Below are 23,318 nucleotides of genomic sequence, written 5' to 3'. Positions count from 1 at the left end.
AAACAACAATTAATATGCGTCTATAACAATAAATAACAATAATTATATAAACGGGAAATAAGAAGTCTTTAGTACAATGTTTACCTGAAAATCGAGAATCGATTATCAACGTCCTGAGCTACCGATCTTTCTTCTTCAGTCTTTAAAATTTTAAATAACTATTCTGTAACCTTGTCTGTCTCTAATGTAACTCTCTGTCCGTCCGTTCGCGAAAAATTTGCTTCTTAAAATGGTCGTTCATAAAACAAAAGAAGGTCTGTCCATGAAACACAGCCTGTCGTGCTACCCGTAAAACAAAAAGAATCCCTATCCTACATGAACTCTAGGGAGTTTACACCGCCCCTCGAATGGGGAGTGGAACAGATTCCCTTCAGATCCCCGATTACCGTATTCCACTTCATATATGGAGTTTGAAATCCTTCTTAGAATTATGAAAGGTCCTTTCCTAATTTCTTCCAGCTTATTTCTATTCATTTTTTTTCCGTTATGGGTGAAGACCATATCACCGATTTTAAATTCGTGTTCTCTTCTTTTTTTATTTGTTGATTTGTTTGTTGATTTCGAAATTTCTTGTTGAGTTTTTGAATGCTTCTTCTCTGTCTCTTTTTAGGTTTATCTTATTCTCCATTATTTCCTTAGGGACTATGATTTCAATCATTTTTCCATTCAGTAAATGATTTGGGGCAAACCCCGTTACACTGTGTCTGGTGTTATTGTTCTTATCTTATTGTTCTTATCTTCTATGCTTTCTTCTGTGATTTTTGTCCAGTTTCTCTTATTTTTGTCTGAATTACATCTGATCCTGTTTACTAATGTTTGATTTACCCTTTTGTTCAGTCCATTGGAGGATAGGCAGTCTGTCGAGGTGAAAATTAATTTAATGTTCCTTTTCCTCCTATACTCTTGAATTTCTTTGGATGTCATTACTGGGTATCGGTCTGCAAGGATAATTTTTATGGAATCAGTCTCTCCTGTCGAGTCTATAAGTTTTATGATATCTTCTGTGTGTTGTGTTTTAGATGTGGACATAAAAACAGCCCTTGAAAAATGATTGATGAGTATGTGCATGTATTTCTTTGGTGAGTTGTTATTGGGTGAAATCAACCTGGGAAATTCAGTGCTTCATAAATCACACAAGGTTGTTTCTTGGGCGGTGGCTCTGGCTTTCTGTCCAATCTTGCGTTACTCCCTTGTGTTTTTCTTCCCTTCGTCTGATATTGCCCCAAGAATCTGATTAAGCCATTTGTTGATTGTACTGTTTCTTTATCGATTTTATCTTGAATGTGTATGGGTAATCCAATAACAATTAGATTTATCCCTGTCTCTTCAGAAGTCTTCCTCCTTACTTCCAATATTAATCATTCCTTTTTTATGGCATATTCAGTGAATGAACCTGAAATGTATTTAAAGTTATAAGCGTATCGTACTGCAGACCAACCTTTATTGCCAGAAGCTTTTTGAACTGCCACCTTCCAATTTTCCCAGTTGTATTCTTCATCCTTCAGCAGACTTGTCTGGTACCATTCTGATGCTGTTTTTCCCAAATATTTCTTCAAATTCTTGATCCTTTTTTCATCAATTTGGATTTCGTATTTTTCGTATTCGGTTTCATACTCATATTAGAATATGGAAGGGATGCATATGTGAAATATGAATATTTCATACTCCAATCTGTGGCTTTTTGCGTTCCATCAAATTGTTTTATGACAAAGTCTGTGCCTTCTCTCTCATGCATGTTTTGTTTCTGGAAGATCTCTAATAATGTTTCTGTTTGAAGATTGGGCTTTTCGATTTCGGACTTTATTTTCCTTGTGGGGATGATCTCCGATTCTTCTAAGTAAATATCTCGAAACACGAAGTTTAAACTTATACCGATGTATGACGCTGCCGTTGCGTCATCCATCGTGAGTGCAATGTTTCTGTAATGGCTTACCTTGGTTAAGTTGTTTGCGGCTTTCTTCACTATCGATAAACTGAATAACCGCGGATGATGATCTCTTGCTTGATATTCTGGAGGAAAGACATCACATACTTCATCTTCTGGTTTTCTTATGGATTCTTATGCATTCTATTTTCTCCCCCCCCCCCCTTGCGTTCTCGTTCATGGCGATACGTAGCTTCACTTCTAACGGCATGGCGTAGTGAAAATCGATTTGTAAGATCGTAATTTGGTGATAATTCAGGAATCGATTCTGTAGTCTGAAAATCGAGTTTTTATTATGAAGTAAATAATAAAATACAAAAATAAACAACTATTAATATGCGTTTATAACAATAAATAACAATAATTATATAAACGGGAAATAACAAGTCTTTAGTACAATGTTTACATGAAAATTGAGAATCGATTTTCAACGTCCTGAGCTACCGATCTTTCTTCTTCAGTCTTTAAAATCTTAAATAACTATTCCGTAACCTTGTTTGTCTCTAATGTCTGTCCGTCCGTTCCGGAAAAACGTGCTTAAAATGGTCGTCCGTAAAACACGGGAAGATCGGTCTGTCCGTGAAACACAGCCTGTCGTGCTACCCGCGAAACAAAAAGAATCCCTATCCTACATGAAATCTAGGGAGCTTGCATATATATATGTATCCTTTTAAAATTCTAAAAAATTATACAGATTCATAAAAATATAGTTAAAGACTTTGTAATATAGCGGTTTTTAAATACATATATATAGTTTTTAAATAAATGTTAAATTCCTTCCGACTATTCGTATCACATTACGATTATGCTCTTTTAGTTCTATAGCTTACGAAGTTAGTTTAGAAGTCGAGGCTTACCTCACAGGCTTACACAAAAGTAAGTTTTCCTATCAAAAAAAAAAGTAAAAAAAAAGGAAAAAGTTGTAATCGCTTTAATCCGCAGGTTGTAGTTAACACGTTTGTGTTTCGATTTAAAAGTTAATTCAATTAATCCATAATATCGAAATGTTGCTAACTGTTATTTTATATTTTTTTTATATTATTTGATATTTAATCGTTTGATGAATACCATAGATATCTGATATTTAATTATTTAGATGAATTTCATAGATATGTAATATTTCATCGTTAGATGCGTTCCATCAAAGTTTAATATTCATCTGCCCACGTTCTCTAAGGGAAGATCTCATATAAACTAATATTCATAACGTTTTAAGACATTTATAAAATAATTACGTAACACTTTATGTTAATTTGTAAGTTGTAATCGCTTTAATCCGCAGGTTGTAGTTAACACGTTTGTGTTTCGATTTAAAAGTTAATTCAATTAATCCATAATATCGAAATGTTGCTAACTATTATTTTATATTTATTTTATATTATTTGATATTCAATCGTTTGATGAATACCATAGATATCTGATATTTAATCATTTAGATGAATTTCATAGATATGTAATATTTCATCGTTAGATGCGTTCCATCAAAGTTTAATATTCATCTGCCCACGTTCTCTAAGAGAAGATTTCATATAAAATAATTTTCATAACGTTTTGAGACATTTATAAAATGATTACGTAACACTTTATGTTAATTTGGAAATTTAAATAAATTAGAGAATTATCAACACCATTCGTTGTTATAACGATGCTTAATAACTCAGAATACAAACAGCTTTCAAGTAATCGGATAAAATTTATTATGCTGCTAAAGTAAAAGTATGATTTATACAAGGTAAAATCTTCTTTGTAAGTAGTGTGATGCTCGCAATGTCAGGCACACGAAGTATACGCGCATATTATATCACGTAATTTCAGCTTTATTCTATCTGTTAATCGCTTGGTTTGAAGAAGCCGTAAGTAACAAGCGAAGCCATGGCGTAAAATAGTTTTATTAAACTTGTAAACAGATATAAGAAATATAGTCGTAGTATCCAACTGCAAGTTCAAATGCGAAAAATAACGTTCGGGAAAATTTGTGACATGGTGAGAAATTTTATACTCATATCCTAAATTGATAACATATATATTATTTGTAGAAAATTATATTTATTTGTATATATGTAAACATAATATCTATTAATGAAAAAGTTAATTAAGAAATATTCTATTATTATTACTATTCGTATCTATTATTTTTCATTTAATAAAAAACTGGTGTACACCAACTCATGTTCATTCTACTGATCTTATTTTTACGGTTCGAAATATATATCGAATTTCGATTTTCCATCGTGTTTCACTTATGATTCATAAATATTAATTAGCATGCGATTAATTGGTGTTATAATTCAGAATGTTCGATATTCGTTTACATTTATATTACTTTCACGTTATAGTTAAATATTTAACGTTGGTTAAATATTTTATTATTTGAAAGACTTGTGTCTATACTTCATATGCGACAAAAATTGAGAATTATTCACGTTTTTTAATTTAACGATCCTACTTTTATTTCAATTAAATCTCGATTCTTAAACTTTCATTTATTCGCGTCAAAATTAAATCCTAAGCTTCAATCCTACGCTTCTCTATGTAAAAACCTTTTAATCCTTATTTTTCGAATAGTTTGCGAGAATTGATCTTCGCGCAAGAATTAACGCCACTCAAGTACTAATTGATTCCATCTCCAGAGCGCTTAAGTGACATTCGATTGTCGCTTGAGTAGTTCTTATCCTCGCTGTAAAATACGACAAAATTTCGATTCCTCGATCATTAATTACATTATGAGACTACTTTCTCACGCTTTTCCATTCCACGCCGTGATTCCGTTCGCCTAACTACTCTTTCGTTATAGCGCCGATCAGACTTTCAACAAGGTCACGATTAATCTCGATAATGAAATTTCCATCACTATCGCAATAAAAAAGATTATTCTACGTTAAGCTATATCTTCTTTTTTTAATTGACAGAATGCATCGATACGTTGATCGCCACGTGAAATTTATAGATTTTGGCCAATAGATCGAATAGAAACACAGAGTGTGATTCTACGTGAAAAATAAGAAAGATAGGAAAAACACCTGGTATGATTTATTACAATTAATTTTTTTTCATCCGAGGATCGAAATTGAGGATTTAACCGGTGTACTTAAATTTTTACAAATTTTATTCCACATTTTCCACTCGGTTTTTCACGTAGAATCAGTAATTGCTCGCTTCTGCCGCAATATTTTTCAGCCCATTTACATTATTAAAAGAAACGTTTTACTTTTCCAAGTTATATTGTATTACATTCGCGCACTCTTCTCCGACAACGTTACCTAATTCCTTCATATCGTCGGAAATTCCTTGGTCCGTGAGATTTAGCCTATTTTAGCGATCCTGGAAAATTCAATGAATAACAGTCGATTCGATCGATTCGCCAACTTGAAGTTACATAAGTCCGTCGATTTTTATTTCCACAAACTGTTAGAATAGGATAAAATTTTGTTGCCATAAATTGTATTTAACGCGGAGTTATCAACCACGAGCTATTGTATAAAGCTTATTACTTATTGTATAGAACTTTTACTATATCGTAGATCAATAACGTACTAAGATTATGAAAAATAATTTCACGTGGCTGAGATACGACGGAGATTCGGAAGATTTTGGAGATTTATACTCGTAATATTAAGACTTATGTACGCGACTCGAATATTTATGTATTCTCCTTCAATATCCTTAATCCCTTCGATATGACGTATAAAATTTACAAATTGCCATTTTAACACAATTCAAATATAGTTCACGTGGACTACACGCGAACGATGTGGTTTCGAATTTATTAACTAAGCGTTATACGTTCCTCAATGTGGACATTACTTATGTACATGGAATGTACGATTATAGTTAGAAACGTGGCTGAAAATACAGATTTGTTAATGGTATAAGTTACAGTTGCACAATGATGAGTCATAGCAGAAGAGATTACCATAACTTTGAATATAATTTTTATCGTTACAATTATATGTTAACGTTGTATTTGCATCTGACAGTTTGTTGAATTGCGTGATATCACGAAGATGGCGAACTAAGTTTAACTTGGTTTAAGAATATAAGTTTAACGATAAGTAAAATCTACCAGTTTCTTCTCTTTTTTCTTCTTTTTTTCTTTTTATTTTGCTTATTTCCTTATTTCGTGAGTTTCGTATAATTCTTATCTATCCAGGAATAATTTAAATGTAGAAAACAATTCAACGAAATGAGAAATTTAATATATCAATTAATAAGTATTATATTTGTTTGGAATGTTATTTCTGCAAAATTGTTTAGAATTGTTCTTTGGATATTTAATAATACGTATCTTGTAAGTTAACGAAGATACTCGCGATTTGTTGTTGTTTTTTTTTTTTTTTTTTTTTTTATTTATTAATGTAACTTTTACATACTGCTGTGTCCGCTAAAATAAATTCAGATATTATGGAGGTTTCAAATACGTAACGACAAGAAGATATTGTGCCTGGAAAATAGTAGTAAATGTTGAATATGTCGATGTTAAAACGTCTTTAATATATTCGGTATAAATATATCGAATTTAATTTATTTTCAAATTACATTATTATTTAATGCTCGCGATTAACAACCATTTCCAATTACATATTTAATGATGCATCTATTATCAGAACTTATTAAAACATCGCATCTCATCGAAGATCACGTTATTCTGTGATTGTTTCGTACTCGCTACGTTTTATGTACGTACACGTAATGAGAATTAAAATTTATCGAAGGAGGAGCTGCGGTCTGCGAATAATTTTTTAACAAAAGCGAAAAAAAGAATCGTGTTAAATCTAACTAAGTATCTCTGTCTGTTGTTACAAATATTACGTTAAAATTGTGTACGAGACGAATAAATCGTAGAGAAATAGGGAATCGAAGAGGCAATTATGGCATAGAAATTAACAGGAAAAAATAATCTTATCTGTTAATTTTTATAGGATAGTTTGCTTTTTAATTTTTATCTATAGGCATAAGAGTAACCATTAGAAATACTTATAGAAATTTAATGGAATTTTCTGTTAAAATTACATCTACCTTGATTGAAGGAAATTTTAATTAATTTCATTCTTAAAACTCAACGAATCAAAGTAAATGCTTAACATTCGTCATACATTAATTGAATTCGCTAAAATTGATGTACCAAATACATTTCACCATGATGAAAATGTTTTAACGTTTGCATCGATATAATAGCGTTTGTACTGGTGTATTTATCGATGATATGTTTACTTGAAATACGTGAAAACAAAGTATAGCTACAACAGGCTGTTTAAAAACAGGATGTAAATTATTGAACGTACTTTCGTACTGTGACGATAAATCGTGGGGATTGTTAATGAATTATTATGCACTCGGTAATAAAATACGCTTGCAAAATACAACATCTTTTTGCATGGAAGCTTTGATATTAATATTAAATATGCAAACAGGATATACAGCGTGATGAAGGCTATTCATTTAGTTTGCTTATTACTTTATAGAATGTTATAAACGTTAACTTCATATAGTTTAAGAAAATTATCACGGAATGCACGTCACGTTGCACATGGAACATTTGCGGTGACATTTCAAAGGCTGATTAACAGAATGTTATTATTGTGCCGTAGAGAAATACGATTAGTGCGCGGAATTTACTCGAAACTATAGTAGAAAAATGGTAATACGGCGTTTATTTAATTAGAATTTCATTTTACGTTTTAATCATTCTTAAGCAACCTTCCTCTTCTATATTTGTAAAAGAGGAAACGAACACCTCGCTTTTTTTCTTCTGGTAACTTCAATATTGTAATTTTGCTAATAACTTAACGTTATAATAACTAAGATTAATATATTGTATAATAAAAATCCGTAATTCTATCGAAGATTGACGTTATGTAAGGGTAAAGCTGTAAGTAAACGTTGGTTTATAGATATGAACGTTAACGGTATAGCAAACGTTTATTAAAGTAATAACGCAAATAATAAATGAAATATTTCCTTAAAAATGAAAGCATGTTGATCGAATGCAGTTGATTGTTACGTTTGACAGCCTATAAAATTTTTCCGAGAGTCGTGTTAAATAATGAACGTAAAAAATATTACTTTTTGCATGATTTATCATTAAACATGTTTGTTTAATAGAGCGAGTAAAACAGTCCCGGAAGGATTTGAGTCCTCATCGACCCTTTTTTCCCAGAAATTACGCTCTTGGTGCAACAATTTCAACAATTTTCAGCAGTTGCCAAAATTATTTTAATACAACTTTCAGCTAAAAAATTGTAAGAAATTGTTAGAATTTAATATTAGGAAAAAACGTAATATCGATGTTAAAAGAATTTATAAAGCGACACAGAAAGGACTTATTAATTTCTCGAAAGCAATTGAAAAGAAAAGCATGTTTCTCTTTTTGGGAAGCTTTTAAAGTCAGGTGTTCCATATTAAGTGCAATTAACTCGCAAATATTTATATTTGCGCAGTTCCTTCATTTTGAAATATTCGCAAAATTTGCTGCATATTTCGTGTTCGTTCCATCTTCCGAAATGAAAATAAAAATTTTTATTCAATGTCTGAATATATTTCATTATATTCTATCTTTCTCATGATTGAAAGTTTCTTCTTCTTTTTAATAATTATATCGTAGCTGTTACGCCACGAGGCTTAACACAGGCTGTATTTTCTAACCGTCACTCGCGGCCCTACAATGTCTCAGTCAGATCGTCTTATCTGACCGCCGGATCATATACAATGTATCGACGAGCCCATAGCTGTTGCCAAGCAGCGAGTTCTCGAAACGTCGAATTTGGTCCGTTACGTTTTCCACGCAAGAACAGACATACGTGATCATAGGCGCGAACGGTGGCGTGACCTAAGTATAGTGGGGGTCGTCTTAAAGATGAGACAAAGAAATCATCCAAAGTCGATCAGTTCCTTGTGACGCGTCGAACATAACACATTGAGCCAAACATTCGCTTAAGTATCATATCGTGCTACGTCCACCAAGAGACTAAGCTCAATTGTAAGAGCCTTGCTCTATATTGTATACATCTATATTATCTGCGTGCGATAAGGTTGTTAATTGTTGATATCTTTTCAATCGTGTAGACTAAGTGTTGGAAATATACATTATTATAATTCTGTGACTCTCAGTGTTATACCGCATCAACCACCCCGATTATCCTAACCGAAATACGGGGATCGAACTATTCGTGGTGTCGATTATTCTAATCGTAACGGGAATTTACGACTCTCGTTGACGCGTATTCTAACGACCGCGTCTCCCCGCGATAGCTCGAATTTTACAGTAGCAAATACACAAAGATATTCAATTTTGTACGATAAAACAATTTTTACTGTAACATCGTCATTTCACTATTTTATATTTCACTATTTGGAGAAATATTATACTTCAGGTAGTATACATAAAGATGAGACTTTGAAAATATAATTCCAACGAACGTTAATTTAATATTAATAGTTTTCACAACTAACAGTTTAATCCTACGCTCGGTATTTTACCGACGGTAGTTGGTAAGAGAATATTTCTTTTTAAAAAAATTCGTCTCCCTCATGGCTATGTTAAAGAGAATCAATTAATCATTCAACTGCTTCATTATGCTTAATGTGAAAATGGCAGAAAAGTTATAAATACCTGCTATCAATCTTTATACACGTAACAATTGATTTAAATAATTAACTGCATTATATCCAATTATAAATTGCAGAGTACTGATTAATTGCAAAGCGATCATCTGCTATCGCCAAGATATTAAATGAATTAATATCCTCTGTATCGATCAGTAATTTCATTCTCTGTATCTATATGGTGTTTCCTATTAATAAGTTCGCAATTTCACAACTTTCTAAATACGATATTGATATTATATAATCCTACTAGAAACGAAGTACTTTTAATACTTTCCAGATAAATGATTATACACTTTACAAAAGTATCTTTGGTCTGAAAAATCTGCAAATAATCCTTGAATACGTATTCGAGGTAAAATACTCTCGATGTGTATTTTACTCTTCTTTTCTTTTCTTTATTTATTTGTCAAAAAACAAATATATCATTACGTGAAAGTAGCCGATACGATATTTAGAGCATTTCGAAGTTTTCTCTTGGGAGGTTGCAATTCAGACTCCCAAACATAGTAAATCTACGAACAATATACTTAGGCAGAGCGCTCAAATGAAAGCAATAACATTTGTCCCTTGTAGAACTGGAATCGATTTCTCTGCGGCTATTCACCCCTATAAAACATGCAACTGCGGCAGTCTGTTGTGAAATGGTCGATGGGAAATTTGTGATTTCAATTTACGATCAATCGTCCGTTATACTTCACGTCGCTAATGCGATAAATTTACGAAGATGTGCAGAAACGGAAAATAGAAAGTGATAAGTTTTATTGCAACGATTAAGCTGCAATTTCCTATAAGTACGCGGAACGCCAAAAGTAAGAAATATAAAAGGCAAATGCTTGCAAGAGAAATGCTTTTCGCAAAAACAAGATATAATAATAATAATATACGTATGTTCGTGCAGTTTGCTACTTTCACGAATACGACTGAATAAACCGAAACGGATAGAGATTTATTTCATCCTCTACGTTTCCTAAACGTTTCATGGACTTTTGCATTTTTAAAATTCCCACAAATGCACGAACATCCGCGATTTAATAATCTAACGATGAGTCCGCTATTTCGGAAGATATTTCTATATTTTGGGTAAATCGTTGCTTTGTAATATTTGACATAAGAAATGCTCGTTAACGAACGCGTCAGATATCCACGTTTACCGCGACTCTTTCAGGAGAAGAACTTTGCAGCTAGGAGAGTTTTAAGGAACTTTTAATTTAGAAGAATTTTAAAGAACGACCGTAACATGTATATTCCGACGCAAATGTTCCTGATAGGAGAATCACACAGTCGAGTTCAGCAATCGAATCGATGTTCAACAGATGCAAAGGCAGAAGCAGACGAAGAATAAAGAGAGAATAAACACGCGCTCGTTAAATCAGCGCAACGAGTAAAGTAGATCTAGCCATTATTCCGTTCTGAAAAGGAAGACGAATGGAAGAGGAAAGGAAGGTTCAAAAGAGCATCGTTCGCTTTGATTATTGACACACGCTCCCGCTAATAACGGTCATTGAAAGGCGAACGGAGAATGAGAATTATTGAAACTTGGAAATATCGAAAGCTTGAAGCTTCGCTAATTAAGAGAAGTCAACTGTCATAAACGTCGATGAAGATCCTATCGACGGAAAGTTAGGAAATTTAATCCTTTCCCTTTACGTTTGACTCGAACGCAAACAGTTCGATCTGTTTCTCGTTTAAGGAACGACGTAACGAGTATACAGAGTCTTACGCGTACATTACTCGTTAAAAGTTTCGAGTCATTGCGCGTTTCATCAAATTTTGCAGAATTTAAAGAATCGAAGACTTCGCTTTGATAAATTTTTAATTAAAGAAACGTATAGTCAAGTGCAGGCGATTATTGCTGATAACTGTAACATTTATTTTAGTAACGAAATTGACAGGAGATTTGGCATAGATAATACAGGAAAAGTATTTTAAGCTTTCCATATACGAGGGAGAAAAAATTTAATTATTTATATCGTAAAGTGGCGTCAGGGAAAACCGGTGTCTTATTTCATGAATCTGAGTCTTCTATCGAGTAAACGTTCCTCTTTAATAAAATCTATAACGTGTTAGAACGATACAACAATTTTAGTTATTCCGTAGAGTATTACGACAACAGTCTTAGACCATTTGCATGATGATCAGGATCGCATGGTCAAGCAGAGAAGTAAGTGTCACAGTGTAAAAGAAAAATAGTGTAGTATCGAAAAAAGGATAGGATTAGGATAATTTAGGTTTGTAAAATTCTCCTAATACTATTTATTAAGATAAATAAAAATAACAAAGATTAATTGGACAGAGAACGATAAATGTTCAACTTGAACTAAAACACGAAAGTCTTATTCCGTTCAAATCACTCTCGCAACTCTATAACTAACAACTCGATCTCTCTACAACGCTAGCAACTCTACAACTCTCGTCTTCGGCATCTGCACTCGCACGCTCTCGCTTCTCAACCCATACTGCACGCCTCTTGCATTCGTTCTCGCTGGCGTCTCAACTAACTATACCCTTAGCGTCTCTTTGTCTTTTCTCGTCCCATCGAACACGTGTCCCGAAACCCCGTGGCCAGGGTCACGCAGGCTCTTTCCACAAAACTGTCCACTTGAAAGGACCGACGACACATTGATGTACTCGACGGCGCCACGGCTCTCGCCACTTTGTATACGGTTCGGCCGATATCTTGGGCCTTTTGCCCACGATACTACAATAGTATCGGTGCATGACGTAGGGATGATGTACGGTGGTAAAGCGAAAGCTGAAGGACATTCGAATAAAAAGAAATAATAAAAAGAAAATAGTTATCGGTTATACAATGTGAACAAAATTACGTACGTGTTTAGAACAACGACGTTGCCTACTACAGTTGTACGGTAACGAGCCTTTAGAATTTAAAGCCTTGATATTACTCTCGCGATGCTCGTCGATTATACGATGGACATTTTTCTAATAGTTTACAGTAAAAATATTCCTACGTCCAATAGATTGAATTTCAAGTTGAAAAATAATATTAGAAAAGACTGAAAACTTCACGATTCCTAGGATTACGTGTAACATTGCGTCTGCGGAGCCAGAAAATTGATCCACGGATTGGTCTCAAAGGAAAGTTATTTATAAGTCAAAGAGTATCGTATTGCATCGTTCTTTCTTTATTCGAAGCACTCGGGAACGTTAGCTGTAAACATTTCCATTGTATCGCGATCAACGAAGAATGATTCGTTTCGTAACTATAATCGCATTTTCATCCATAATGGACAAGACGAAACAAAGCGAAAGGAAAGTTGTACGTTCTCAATTACTCCTATACGGAACAAAGATCAGAAGTTATAAGTTATAGTCATAAGGGGCGACTTAATTGAAAATTACCAATACACTTGACATCACGCGTTGCTCGAGAGCCAAGTTACGCGGATGTTTATATCGTCTGGGAGTCCCAGAGCAGCAGTTAAGGGTTAATATCGAGAGCGCAGCGATGGTAAACGTTATAATAATACAAAGTTCCGATATTCTCTAACTCTAACCATTCTACAAATTTCATCTTTAAACGGTATCGTGATCTGGTCCTGGTTTAATCAATTGGCTGTTTTCCACGAGTATACTCGTCACGAAGAGATGGCAGTATTTTACGTTACGACGAGCTCCGTCAGTACTAAATTGAAAAATAAAACAGTCGTTTCGTAACAACTTAATTCTGTATTATAACAGTCACCCGTACTCCGTGTTCGACGAGTATACTCGCCATCGCTTACTGTTCGCGACACACTTTTAGGTACACGCTTTTCAAAGAGGTCGCAACGGCTAACTGCTAAACTTTTTTATTCTGACATTGAAATTTAACAAGAATAAATCAATATCAGCGGCAATTTCAGTTCTATCCTTGGCACGTAAATACAATATAATTTACCTTTAACGAAAATGAACGCAATTATTCGTAATTATTCGCGATACTATTTACTTATATATTTTTCTATGTTGTCTTACGTATCTGTTATTTGTAATAGATGAGATCGAACGAGAAATATTAGAGGATCAGCAGCAGGGTTAATTTATCAGTGTAAAAATATGCGCAAACTTCCACGATCCAGTTATAACACGCGATATAATTCGCTATTTGCTTAGCTCGCTTCGCCAACTGCCAGCCTCGCTAGCTTTGTCCATGAGGATCTATTAAGATTATCATTTTAATTACACGTTGGTCGATCGAACGGCCAACGAGAAACGCGGCCGACAATTTTGATTAAATAGCCGCTAGCGTTACCGAGAACACGGCTCGTGTAAAACAATTTCGCCAGACAATTTTAATTATCGGATTTGTTCGGCGAGACGCGCAAACAAACCGGCTTTCACCTCGTCAAAGGCTACGTTTCACGCGAAAGTCGCGCCAGTTACAGCGTCAACTTGCTTTGTAGTATTTATGGTGAAATCGCCAATTCATTTCCACCGTCTAACGAGAAAGACGAAACGGACGTGAACGCTTCTCGGTGAACGCTTCCCTTTCGCGTCTCTCCCGTTCTTCGAATCGCTCTGCTTCAACGCAATACAACCAGCCAACTCTCTCGTTCGACAGTTGACAAATTGCCTGCGTAACTTGTTTGCCGCGACCGCGAGAACTATGTTTTAAGTCGAATGATCGTCAGATGTTACGAACAATTGGAAATTATCTTCATTTCCCATATCGCTGGCCGATGCTCACGATCTGTTCAGTTTGGAAAACATAGAACAGCTCGCTGGACGATTAGTTTGAATTTTACGGAATCGCGTTTGAGGTGGAATATGCCGAGATCGTAGAATCGTTGACGTTCGACTGCTCCCACGAATACTCTGGTGTCTGTACGTTTTATCAGTCGAACCTAACATTTCTCAGTGACGGATAAGTTTCTTTTTAAAAAATCTACACATTCTTTTCTCTGTTCGATAGAATAGAATTCCGATAAATAAGAATTTGGTATGAAACTAACAACGTTCCAGTCGTACAGAAAGAAAATACAATTTAATTAAAAACGTGGGAGGTGGTGTAAGAATCGGCGATAGAATTCATCAAGAGTACGTGACGTTGGAAAAGCTACAGTCGCGGATGTTAGAAAATGGAAACGTGATATTGAGAATTATGTAAAGCACGTGGATTGCTCGAATGATGGGGTAACTGTGGGGAAACCTTAAATACACTGATGTAATGGGATGGTTTCGTTGTGATAAAGACGATAATAACGACGATTTTATACAAATGGAAACAGCCAGCTAAAACGATAATGGAGAGGCACTTTCCCATGCCGAAGCACCCATGCCACTCGAAAAAGGGGCTTCGATCGTATAAAATTTACCGCGCAAAAGCTCCCAGGTACAGAGAAAATGTAATTTTACGCAGTTATTTCTACCGAAAGAATCATGTGACGTGGTACTTAAAAAGATATGGAATGTATAAATATTCAAAAAATCAATTTTATAAAATTAAATCTATCGATCCATTAATAGGATTAAAAGAAAGGAATACATCCGAAATGTACACAAAATTGAAGGAAAGGAAGATTTGTATAAAAATTGTAATAATACGATGCAGCAATTTCACGATACCATTTAATTAAAGTGGGTGTATATTTTTTTGAGAGCATCCTCTGTATATCAGAAATATATTACGAAATAGAAATATGTTATTACTGGTTTTCCGATGAGAATCCGAAGTGTATCGAAAATTTAATCGGCGTAGATATTTATCGACGCAACAGTTGCAATTTCACAGATACAAATATCTTGCGAGTTCTCTCATCGTCGTAATTTGTATCTCCTTTATATACATCGTCTGTCTGAATATTCTTTCTAATATTCTAATTAGACTGTAGATTTTGATGCAAATTCATATTTTTGAGAATATGATTGAAAAGAAAAAAAAAAAAAAGAGAAGTAAAGAGTATTTTGTATATTTTATATTTTCTTTCGTATCACGTGCATTTTATACAATTTTATTGAAATTGGATTACAAGAGCCAAGCAAATCGAACATCAAACGGACTACGCGTCGTGTGTTACTTTATAGGAAAATCACGACAATGTCTGTAACATTCGTAGTATTTTACGATCCTATCTACGATAGCAATTAAAAGTTCATCAAACAGATGATTACATCACGTACGAGCCATTTGAAAGTCAAATTGTTCCATTTTCCGAAAATTTATTCTTTCTAACTCTTTAAGAGTATTACATCGTGGCTTATTAACATACTAAATAATAATTGACTGTTCGAATAGTTTGATGATTTTTGGAAAGTACGTGTCCCTGATAAATATAACTTCTATGCACACTTCCAAATCCGTTTGAAATTTCACCGATACGATCAAGTTAGGCGTGTCTCGCTACAGTGCTGCAATGATCATTTCGAAATGCTTAGTATATCATATACGCAAAAAGTTTCCAGCAACGTTGAAACAGCTTCGCGAGCCACGTGTAATTTATTTATAAAAGATTTTTGCAACTGTCGAGACATCTTGGTATCTGTTAATAATCGTTGAGATATCATTGCAATCAAGTAAGTGCACTGTATCATACGCGATAACGAAGTTACTTGATTATTCGAATGGTATGTACTGGGATTAGTTTCGATGGATGTTTGAATGATGACGGAATATTTGGCCAGCATAAGGACTGATCCCTTCCATATCGATCGCGTTTATCGATATTTGATAAAGAGATCGTTTGCAAATTACATTTACCGTCTACTGTTGCTCACGAAATTATTCCAACTCTGATACGTGCTTCTTTATAAATATATCGCGTGTGTACGTGTATGTTACATATTATATTACATATCGCATATTACATATTATATTGTATTTTAAGTAACAAGATATTTAGTGCGAGTGTATATTTCGCAGAGATTCCAAAAGTGATTAAACAGTCAATTATCCATCACATCGATGCATCTCAATGTTCAATGGGACGGTATTTAGCGTCTATAACATGTTGAAGATAGCTCTTTATGGTGTATCTCGTGGAGGAAATTAATTTCACGAAATTAATTAAACAGTCAATTATCTGTTGTACCGATACGTCTTGATATTCAATGGAATAATTTTTTATATTTATTGTACGCTCAAAATACCTATCTATACTATGTACTATTTTTCCCCCCAAATATTCGCCACAACTATTTTCTGTCTTTTACATTTGCACTTTCAGGATGATTTCAAATTCTACCAATGTGATCGGGATAGTCGTGTTTCGTTACAAAACGAACAAAATCCCGAAGTCTCGTGTAACGGGTTATAGGAGGCGTTGGTGCGTTCTTTAAAACAGAATAACTTTTCAAAAATTGAGTCAAACAATTTGTTTCTTTCCTTTTTTTCTTTTTCTTTTTTTTTTTACGAGTTAGAAGAATTGGAAAGATTAACAATAGGTGACGTGTAAAGAAATGTTGAAAGAAGTACAATTAGTCGGAATAGCGAAGAAGAAAGTAAAGGTAGCTTTTTACAACTTTTCTAGCTGGACCTGTAACGAAGATTTAAATAACGCATTTCGAAGATTTCCTCTAACTCGTCGAGCAAAATTCAAATGATTCGGTCCACAGTTGCAGACGAGTTATTTCGTTCGAATGAACGTACGAAACGAAAGATATTTTTACGGCGAGTGTCGGACTATTTTAGCTTTCGAGGCATTGTAAGTTGAATTTTAGTTGCGGTGTCGACAAATCATTGATTCAGTGACAGTGAATTTTCTTTTTCCTGGATGTGATGCGAATGCGCAGAAACTTTGACGTCAAACGTTCCCGCTGAACGAACAGGACCTTCCGGCTGCCATGGATATTGATTTTCCTTGGGCTTCAAGGTTTCTGAAGCAGCTGTACCCATCCAGCGCAGACTCCGGCTATTCTCAATATGGCTGTCTATTGTACCCAAATCCGCTCGTTTTGCGTTGCAACGCGCTCGCCGCCATACACCAGCATGCGATCAATGCGCCAAGGATATCAGCCGATCGCAATTTAAACAGCCGAATTTATTTTCGAATGTGACGCGCTAGACGTTATCAACATGGCCGATACATGTACCCTGTCACGTACTTCCTGATCGTCGCGTCTATCTCCATGGTCGTAAGCATCAATGGTACGCCTCGCATTTCACTCGCTTTGTCGGGCTGCTTAAACCTTCGCCTCTTTAATTCGACGCGTTTCTCACACGTTTCGCCACGAATCAAATTACATTTTTCTGAAATTAAAAATTCGCCGATACGCGTTGTCCATCTTCGGTATTTGCGAGAGAAGAATACGATTCTTGCGCCTTATTCGTCACGCCGATTTTCACGTCGATACGATCGGAATACCAAAGTTGATCGACTCGACAATGTATTGACCAGTTAGCCGTTGCGACTAATGCGACTAAAATGCGTTAGAAAGGACAGAACAACTACTTTGTTCACGCTGTATTATAGTTTTTTCATAATAATTATTTATATCTCTTCATTTGTTCGTTTTACCTGGTCCTGGCTTCCAAATGGTCGAAACGTCTTCAAATTTACGAATATATTTTAGTTTTCGCTGAAATTGCAGTTTAAACAGCAAAAACTGCTTTTTACGCGTGACGAGTATACTCGTCAAGAGTAGGTAACTGGTTAAGACGGAAGATAATTTGCCAGGATAGACAATGGCGGTATTTCGTCTTTGAGAATTTTTAATTTGAGGAATTTTTCTTTCAACAAAGAGCGTTTCTGTAATGGAAAATGGAAGTTTCTGTTTCTTCCCATTTTCCTCTTTCTTTCTCGAGGTTCCTTTCAGTTACATGGCCCTATTTGTTTTACGAGCAAGTTGCGTTTTAGGAGCGTGTTTCGTTGAAGGAGTTTTCACTAGATGTCTGAAGGAACGATGTTTCGTCTATTTATAGCGAAGATCTTCCTCTACATATAAACTGCATATAGAGGAAAATGCACCTGTTGAAGCCTTCACTCGTAGGTGTTAGCCATTTGTGTTACGAATCGTGTAAACAACGATCATCGTACACGGTGCATTTAATTGAATTTTCTTCCGTGATAAGCTTCGCGATGAATTCTCATTTCGAGGCTACCTTTTTCATTTACCGTCTTGCCTATGTTTCCTATGTATAAAATAAATAATTCATACTGAATACATCTATTTCTATTTTCTCTTTTTCTTTAGATAAGAAGAATATTACGATCAACTTTCACAGAGAATTTTTAACATTAGATCGTCCCAAAAGTGTCTTTTATCTTATAAGGAAATAATAGACGCACAACATTTTTTGTTTTAAATTATTTTATTGAATTACGTTTAATCCATCTTATTCTATTGGAACCAGATGTGAAATAAAACAGTTTAATTTTTAACTTCATGAAATATACATAGAATATTTCGTGGATATCGAATCTGCAGTCTTGCGTAGATCCAATTGTCGTATAGATGCAAACGTAGTCGTATACCGTCTGTTTAGTCTTCGGAGATGATCCAATCTGTTAAGAAGCTGAAACTCTAGAGGATTGGTACGATTGGTCAAACTTGCGTGGAAGCGTTTTTCCGAACTTGGAAATATCTTTCATAACTGTAGGTATTTTTAAGTACCCGTGTATGATTTCGTTGATTACCTGTCAATGGATAAGGAATACGTTTGCTGCTCTCGGAATACGTTTAATTGAAATAAATCGAAATAAATTTTTCGTAATTTCCAGATACGTTTACGATATTTTGCTTGCCAAGTCTTACCGTCGGACGTATCGCAAGAACAGCAGGAAAATTTGGCGCTATTCGACGGAAAAGCTAAACATCCGAAGAATTCCGTTTTAAATAAGAAACCTAAACCGATGTTTCACCTTATTAGACGATTTCCTCGATGATATCCCTTTCCGCAATCTTCCTAGCAATCTTGTCGACGAACGCGACGAAATTTCATCCTACGCATATCGCCGATATGTCTGTTAAATGTCAAAACTAATATCTATTTATTTTTACAAAAATGTACAAAAATCTGACGTTAATGAAAGCACGACACATTTGTTTGAAAAATGAAAGAAAGAAAGAAGTAGAAGGAAGTAATTTCTAAGAAATAAAAGAGAGAAAGATGCGAAGCATTAAAAAGTAGACAACGATTTGCCCAACGTCTTACGTCCGATTCCTACGTCGATTTTAATAATCTTTAGAAATCTAGGATAAATCACGATTTCTATTAATTAATACGTATTTGTCGGTTGATTGTGTCCGATGATCAGGCCAACTGTTAACTACGGAACATCGAACTCACGCAGCGTCGGAACGAGCAAACGATTTATGGTGTCATCAGTGTGATACAATGGAAGATGGAGAGAGATGCGCCAATCTGACCGGAAACTTCACCACTTTCGGGCACAAGTGCACTGGTGACAAAAGGACCTGTATGGTAATTACAAATGATAACAGCGATTCGAACGCTTGTTGATTATACACAGGTCACGCACGTGTTTCAGCAGATGTTTGATATTTTGCTTTGATCGCGTGCTTTTAAAGCAAACAGAATATAGCAAACAGCTAGCTAAAAGCGATATTAGTTATCGTCAACACGAGAGCGAGAGAAGACTGTTCAAGTTTCAAGTTCAAGTTCACAGTTTCATTTCGTTCATAACGCGATTTTAGTGTTTGGAAATGTTCAATATAGTCGATCAATTCAGTTTCATAATAATTACGTACTTTATTGAAATTGTTTCCGCTTTATAGGAACATATGTACATGGTGTACACATTTGAGGGAATATACAAATGCAATTTTTTATTTGTTCTTCTTATTTATTGGTAATCAACAATGATATTGAATATGATATAATTGTACAATTTGCACATACACGGCAAAAATTTTACGAAATCCGTAATCGATATTAACCGACCGAATTAACAATGAACGAGCCGTATTCTCTGGAAATGATGCGAGATATTCTGGAAAATTGATATTCCCTCGACTAAAAATATGTTACGTTCACACTCACTCGTGTTCGTTACAAGTTCCAATGTGAAATGTCATACAGAGTGAAACAAGGAATTGTTGCAAATATTAATTTAATTTTAGTATCAAGAATCATTCTACGTACATGTAGAATTCTTTCTCATCTTTTCTTTTCAGTCTTCTTTTTTCTCTTTTCGCTCGATACTATCAAGTTCGTGGTTTAATGCCGCCCAAAATGAGCGCGTACTCGGACAAAATTAAAAGAAATACTATATTTTAGCGTACGAGTGTCTCTTGCGATCCGCTAGGACATGTCATATAACGAACATCGTGAAAGTTTAAAATCTGCAAATATTCCTTTCACGTTTGCTTCTTTCTCTTCAGGTAAAGCGATTTTCTTACACTACCAGCACCGAAGATTCAACGTCTAGTCCACAAACTTGATCGGTGGAGAGAAAGTGTACTAACAAATGCGACTCCGGATGTATAGTGGTCGGTGAACGAACAAAACTCTCCGCTTGCACCACTTGCTGCGAGAAATCGTTTTGCAATATCGGTACCGGTGCTGCGAACGACTTGACGATAAGAGGGATCGATCTGTTTCTAGCTTTGGTGTTACAAATTACATTAACAATTATCGTGTATCCGTCCTGACATTGCAGACGAAATAACACACGATCGTGAATCATTTTAGTCGCCGATGAGAATAATTTGTTCCATTAATGCGTTTATACGTAAATTGTAACATACACTGTAATATTACACAACAACACGATACATAAGATTTGTCGCATTACCAATGAAAATGCTGTTTTCATTTTATAAATGTGTACATGGAGTTTCATTCCTTATGTGTTTCATAATAATATTACGATGAATATTGATTAATAAGTCAATAAAATTACCACGATATCGATAATACGAAGCTCAGAAATAAGAAAATAATAATGATGTTCTCGTTCTACTGTCGATAAATCAAAGAACAATTGATAATATAGAAAGGGGATGTTCTTAAGAATACAATAATTCATAATTATAATAATTACAAATACAATCAAATCTACGAGAATGAGATTTAAAACACTGCTAAGTTATTACTCGATCGTTCAACGAACCAATGTAATTTAAATTGTAAATTTTAGAAAAATTGTTATAGCAATACACTACCAATAAATTGTATAAAGTAACAAACTTTTCTAAAAAAAAAGCTCATTAATCTCGATATAATAATAAATACTTTTTATCGATTTCCATTTTTCCATTATCCTCTACTTAATTCCCAAGGATGTCAATGAGAAACATATTAGGTTGTTCCAAAAATCTCTGTCTGTTTTATAAGAAAATAATAGATGCACAACATTTTTTCTTTTATATTATTTTATTGAATTTTGTATGATCCGTTTTCTACTAATAGAACAAAATGGATCATAATGTAAAACAAAAAATGATGTGCATCTGTCACTTCCTTATAAAACGAAAGAAACTTTTGAGAAAACCCAATAGAATGGGAATTTTCTCGTGGACACATAACATTAGAAAATTGTACACAACTTTTATTTAAATTCCTTCGTACGATCTCTGTACAATATTCTTTTATTAATTATACCTTAATTTTCTTTTTATTTTACTTTAATTTTTAAGTATCCTCCGATTGGTTTCCAATTATTTTGATTATTTTGCAGGAAGCGAACAATTTTAACGATCGGCATATTTTTCGATACTCGTGAACAAGAGTGTACAACCTGGACGTTTATACACACCCACATTTCTCTCAAACGCACAAACATCCGCATTCCGTTTATAATACTAAAATTTCGCTGGAAACAGGGAAACGCGAGATCAGGTATCTACTAAATCGCTTAAACTATATAGTTTATACCAGCGCGTTTACAGCTGTAACCAATTAACGTAATTACACTGCCTAAATGAAAGCATTCAGTTTATACTCGTGCATTCTGTTCTTTCAACAGCATCCTGGAAATCTGCGTGTTATCATTTTCGTAGAAATCGAGAGAGCTTAGGTTGAATGTAGATCCGACATCGTCAAACGGAAAATTACAAAGTTCTTGAATTCCTGGAAGGTTCTAATGGGATATAGGGTTTTGTTCCAATGGAAAACGCATATTCGTTTCTAGGAATCGGTTTTGATTAAATTTCCACATCCGTGAACAAAGGGATATGATTTATCGTGCGATAGCATATAATGAAAACTAAGGCAAAGAATGGAATTATTTTGTTTTCGTAGAAAACGTGAGACGACATCGCCTTGTTAAGAGGAAATAAAACCATTCCAGGAAAGAATAACGATCGTCGTTAAGCGTAATGTAATTTCTTTCTGAAGAGTCATACTAATCTATCGCCCACGCGTAATGCCTCGATGCTAAGCATCTCTCATTTTGCATCTCGTTCGTTGCCATTCATCTCGTCGTGTAAAACGCAAATAAAATGGAAAGAAATATTTTTTATTCCAAGAAGCAATTATTCAAACAACAATTTATCAACGGATAAGAAAATCAGAAATGTCCCTTTTAATATTTTTCAAATTAATATTAAAACCATCTTTCTCTTCTTTTTTACACTCTTACTTATCTGAAATTCTTTATCTCCTAATTTCGATAAACCATTTTACAAAACGTAGGCTATTGTCCGTTTTACGTTTAACTGTTATGAAATTTTGCAGTCCATTTACGCATAATCTTGCGAGTAAAGTACATTTTGCCAAAAGTAATCGAGCGACTGTCTACTTTTGAACAATACTGTACCCAACAGCTACTTACAGTGGCTACAAAAAGTATTTCTGTATTATTTCTACTATTGTGTTTATCCCAGCGTGTTAATCAATTCTATTAATTGAAAGCATATTAATTGTCCTCTGTCTGCAAAAGCCTTACCG

The 23,318-nt window shown here is 34.4% G+C and overlaps 1 protein-coding gene and 2 long non-coding RNA genes across 13 annotated transcripts in view; 1 reads left to right on the top strand and 2 right to left on the bottom strand.

Moving 5' to 3' along the window:
* LOC105667080 overlaps positions 1 to 23,318 on the top strand; it is a 40,561-nt gene that overhangs the window by 4,433 nt on the left and 12,810 nt on the right. The window contains exons 2-5 of one of the 11 annotated variants that reach the window (XR_007225223.1): positions 16,693 to 17,169; positions 17,258 to 17,612; positions 19,723 to 19,889; positions 20,810 to 21,616. The exons of 1 other annotated variant lie outside the window; for it this stretch is intronic. Coding sequence is in view for 1 of the 10 variants with exons in the window: in XM_048408981.1 (XP_048264938.1) it covers positions 19,723 to 19,889; positions 20,810 to 20,869 (227 nt within the window). In the remaining 9 variants the exon portion in view is untranslated. Of the gene's footprint in view, positions 1 to 8,880; positions 8,901 to 10,317; positions 10,339 to 11,668; positions 11,691 to 14,063; positions 14,354 to 14,441; positions 14,862 to 16,692; positions 17,613 to 18,514; positions 19,061 to 19,185; positions 19,890 to 20,809; positions 21,617 to 23,318 lie in introns of those variants that run through there. 9 more of the 11 variants (XR_007225235.1, XR_007225234.1, XR_007225222.1 and 6 more) reach the window with 9 other exon arrangements.
* On the bottom strand, positions 882 to 1,794 carry LOC125385690. The gene is made up of 3 exons (XR_007225244.1): positions 1,470 to 1,794; positions 1,106 to 1,393; positions 882 to 938 (listed from the first exon to the last, which is right to left on the bottom strand). It is a non-coding gene; the product is annotated as an uncharacterized LOC125385690 (long non-coding RNA).
* LOC125385691 lies at positions 2,078 to 2,813 on the bottom strand. The gene is made up of 2 exons (XR_007225245.1): positions 2,331 to 2,813; positions 2,078 to 2,199 (listed from the first exon to the last, which is right to left on the bottom strand). It is a non-coding gene; the product is annotated as an uncharacterized LOC125385691 (long non-coding RNA).

This window comes from Bombus terrestris, chromosome 9 (assembly GCF_910591885.1).
Source record: "Bombus terrestris chromosome 9, iyBomTerr1.2, whole genome shotgun sequence".
NCBI lineage: Eukaryota > Metazoa > Arthropoda > Insecta > Hymenoptera > Apidae > Bombus > Bombus terrestris.
The sequence above is the reverse complement of the archived record's forward strand: the minus strand, read 5'-3'. Positions and strand labels throughout refer to the sequence as shown.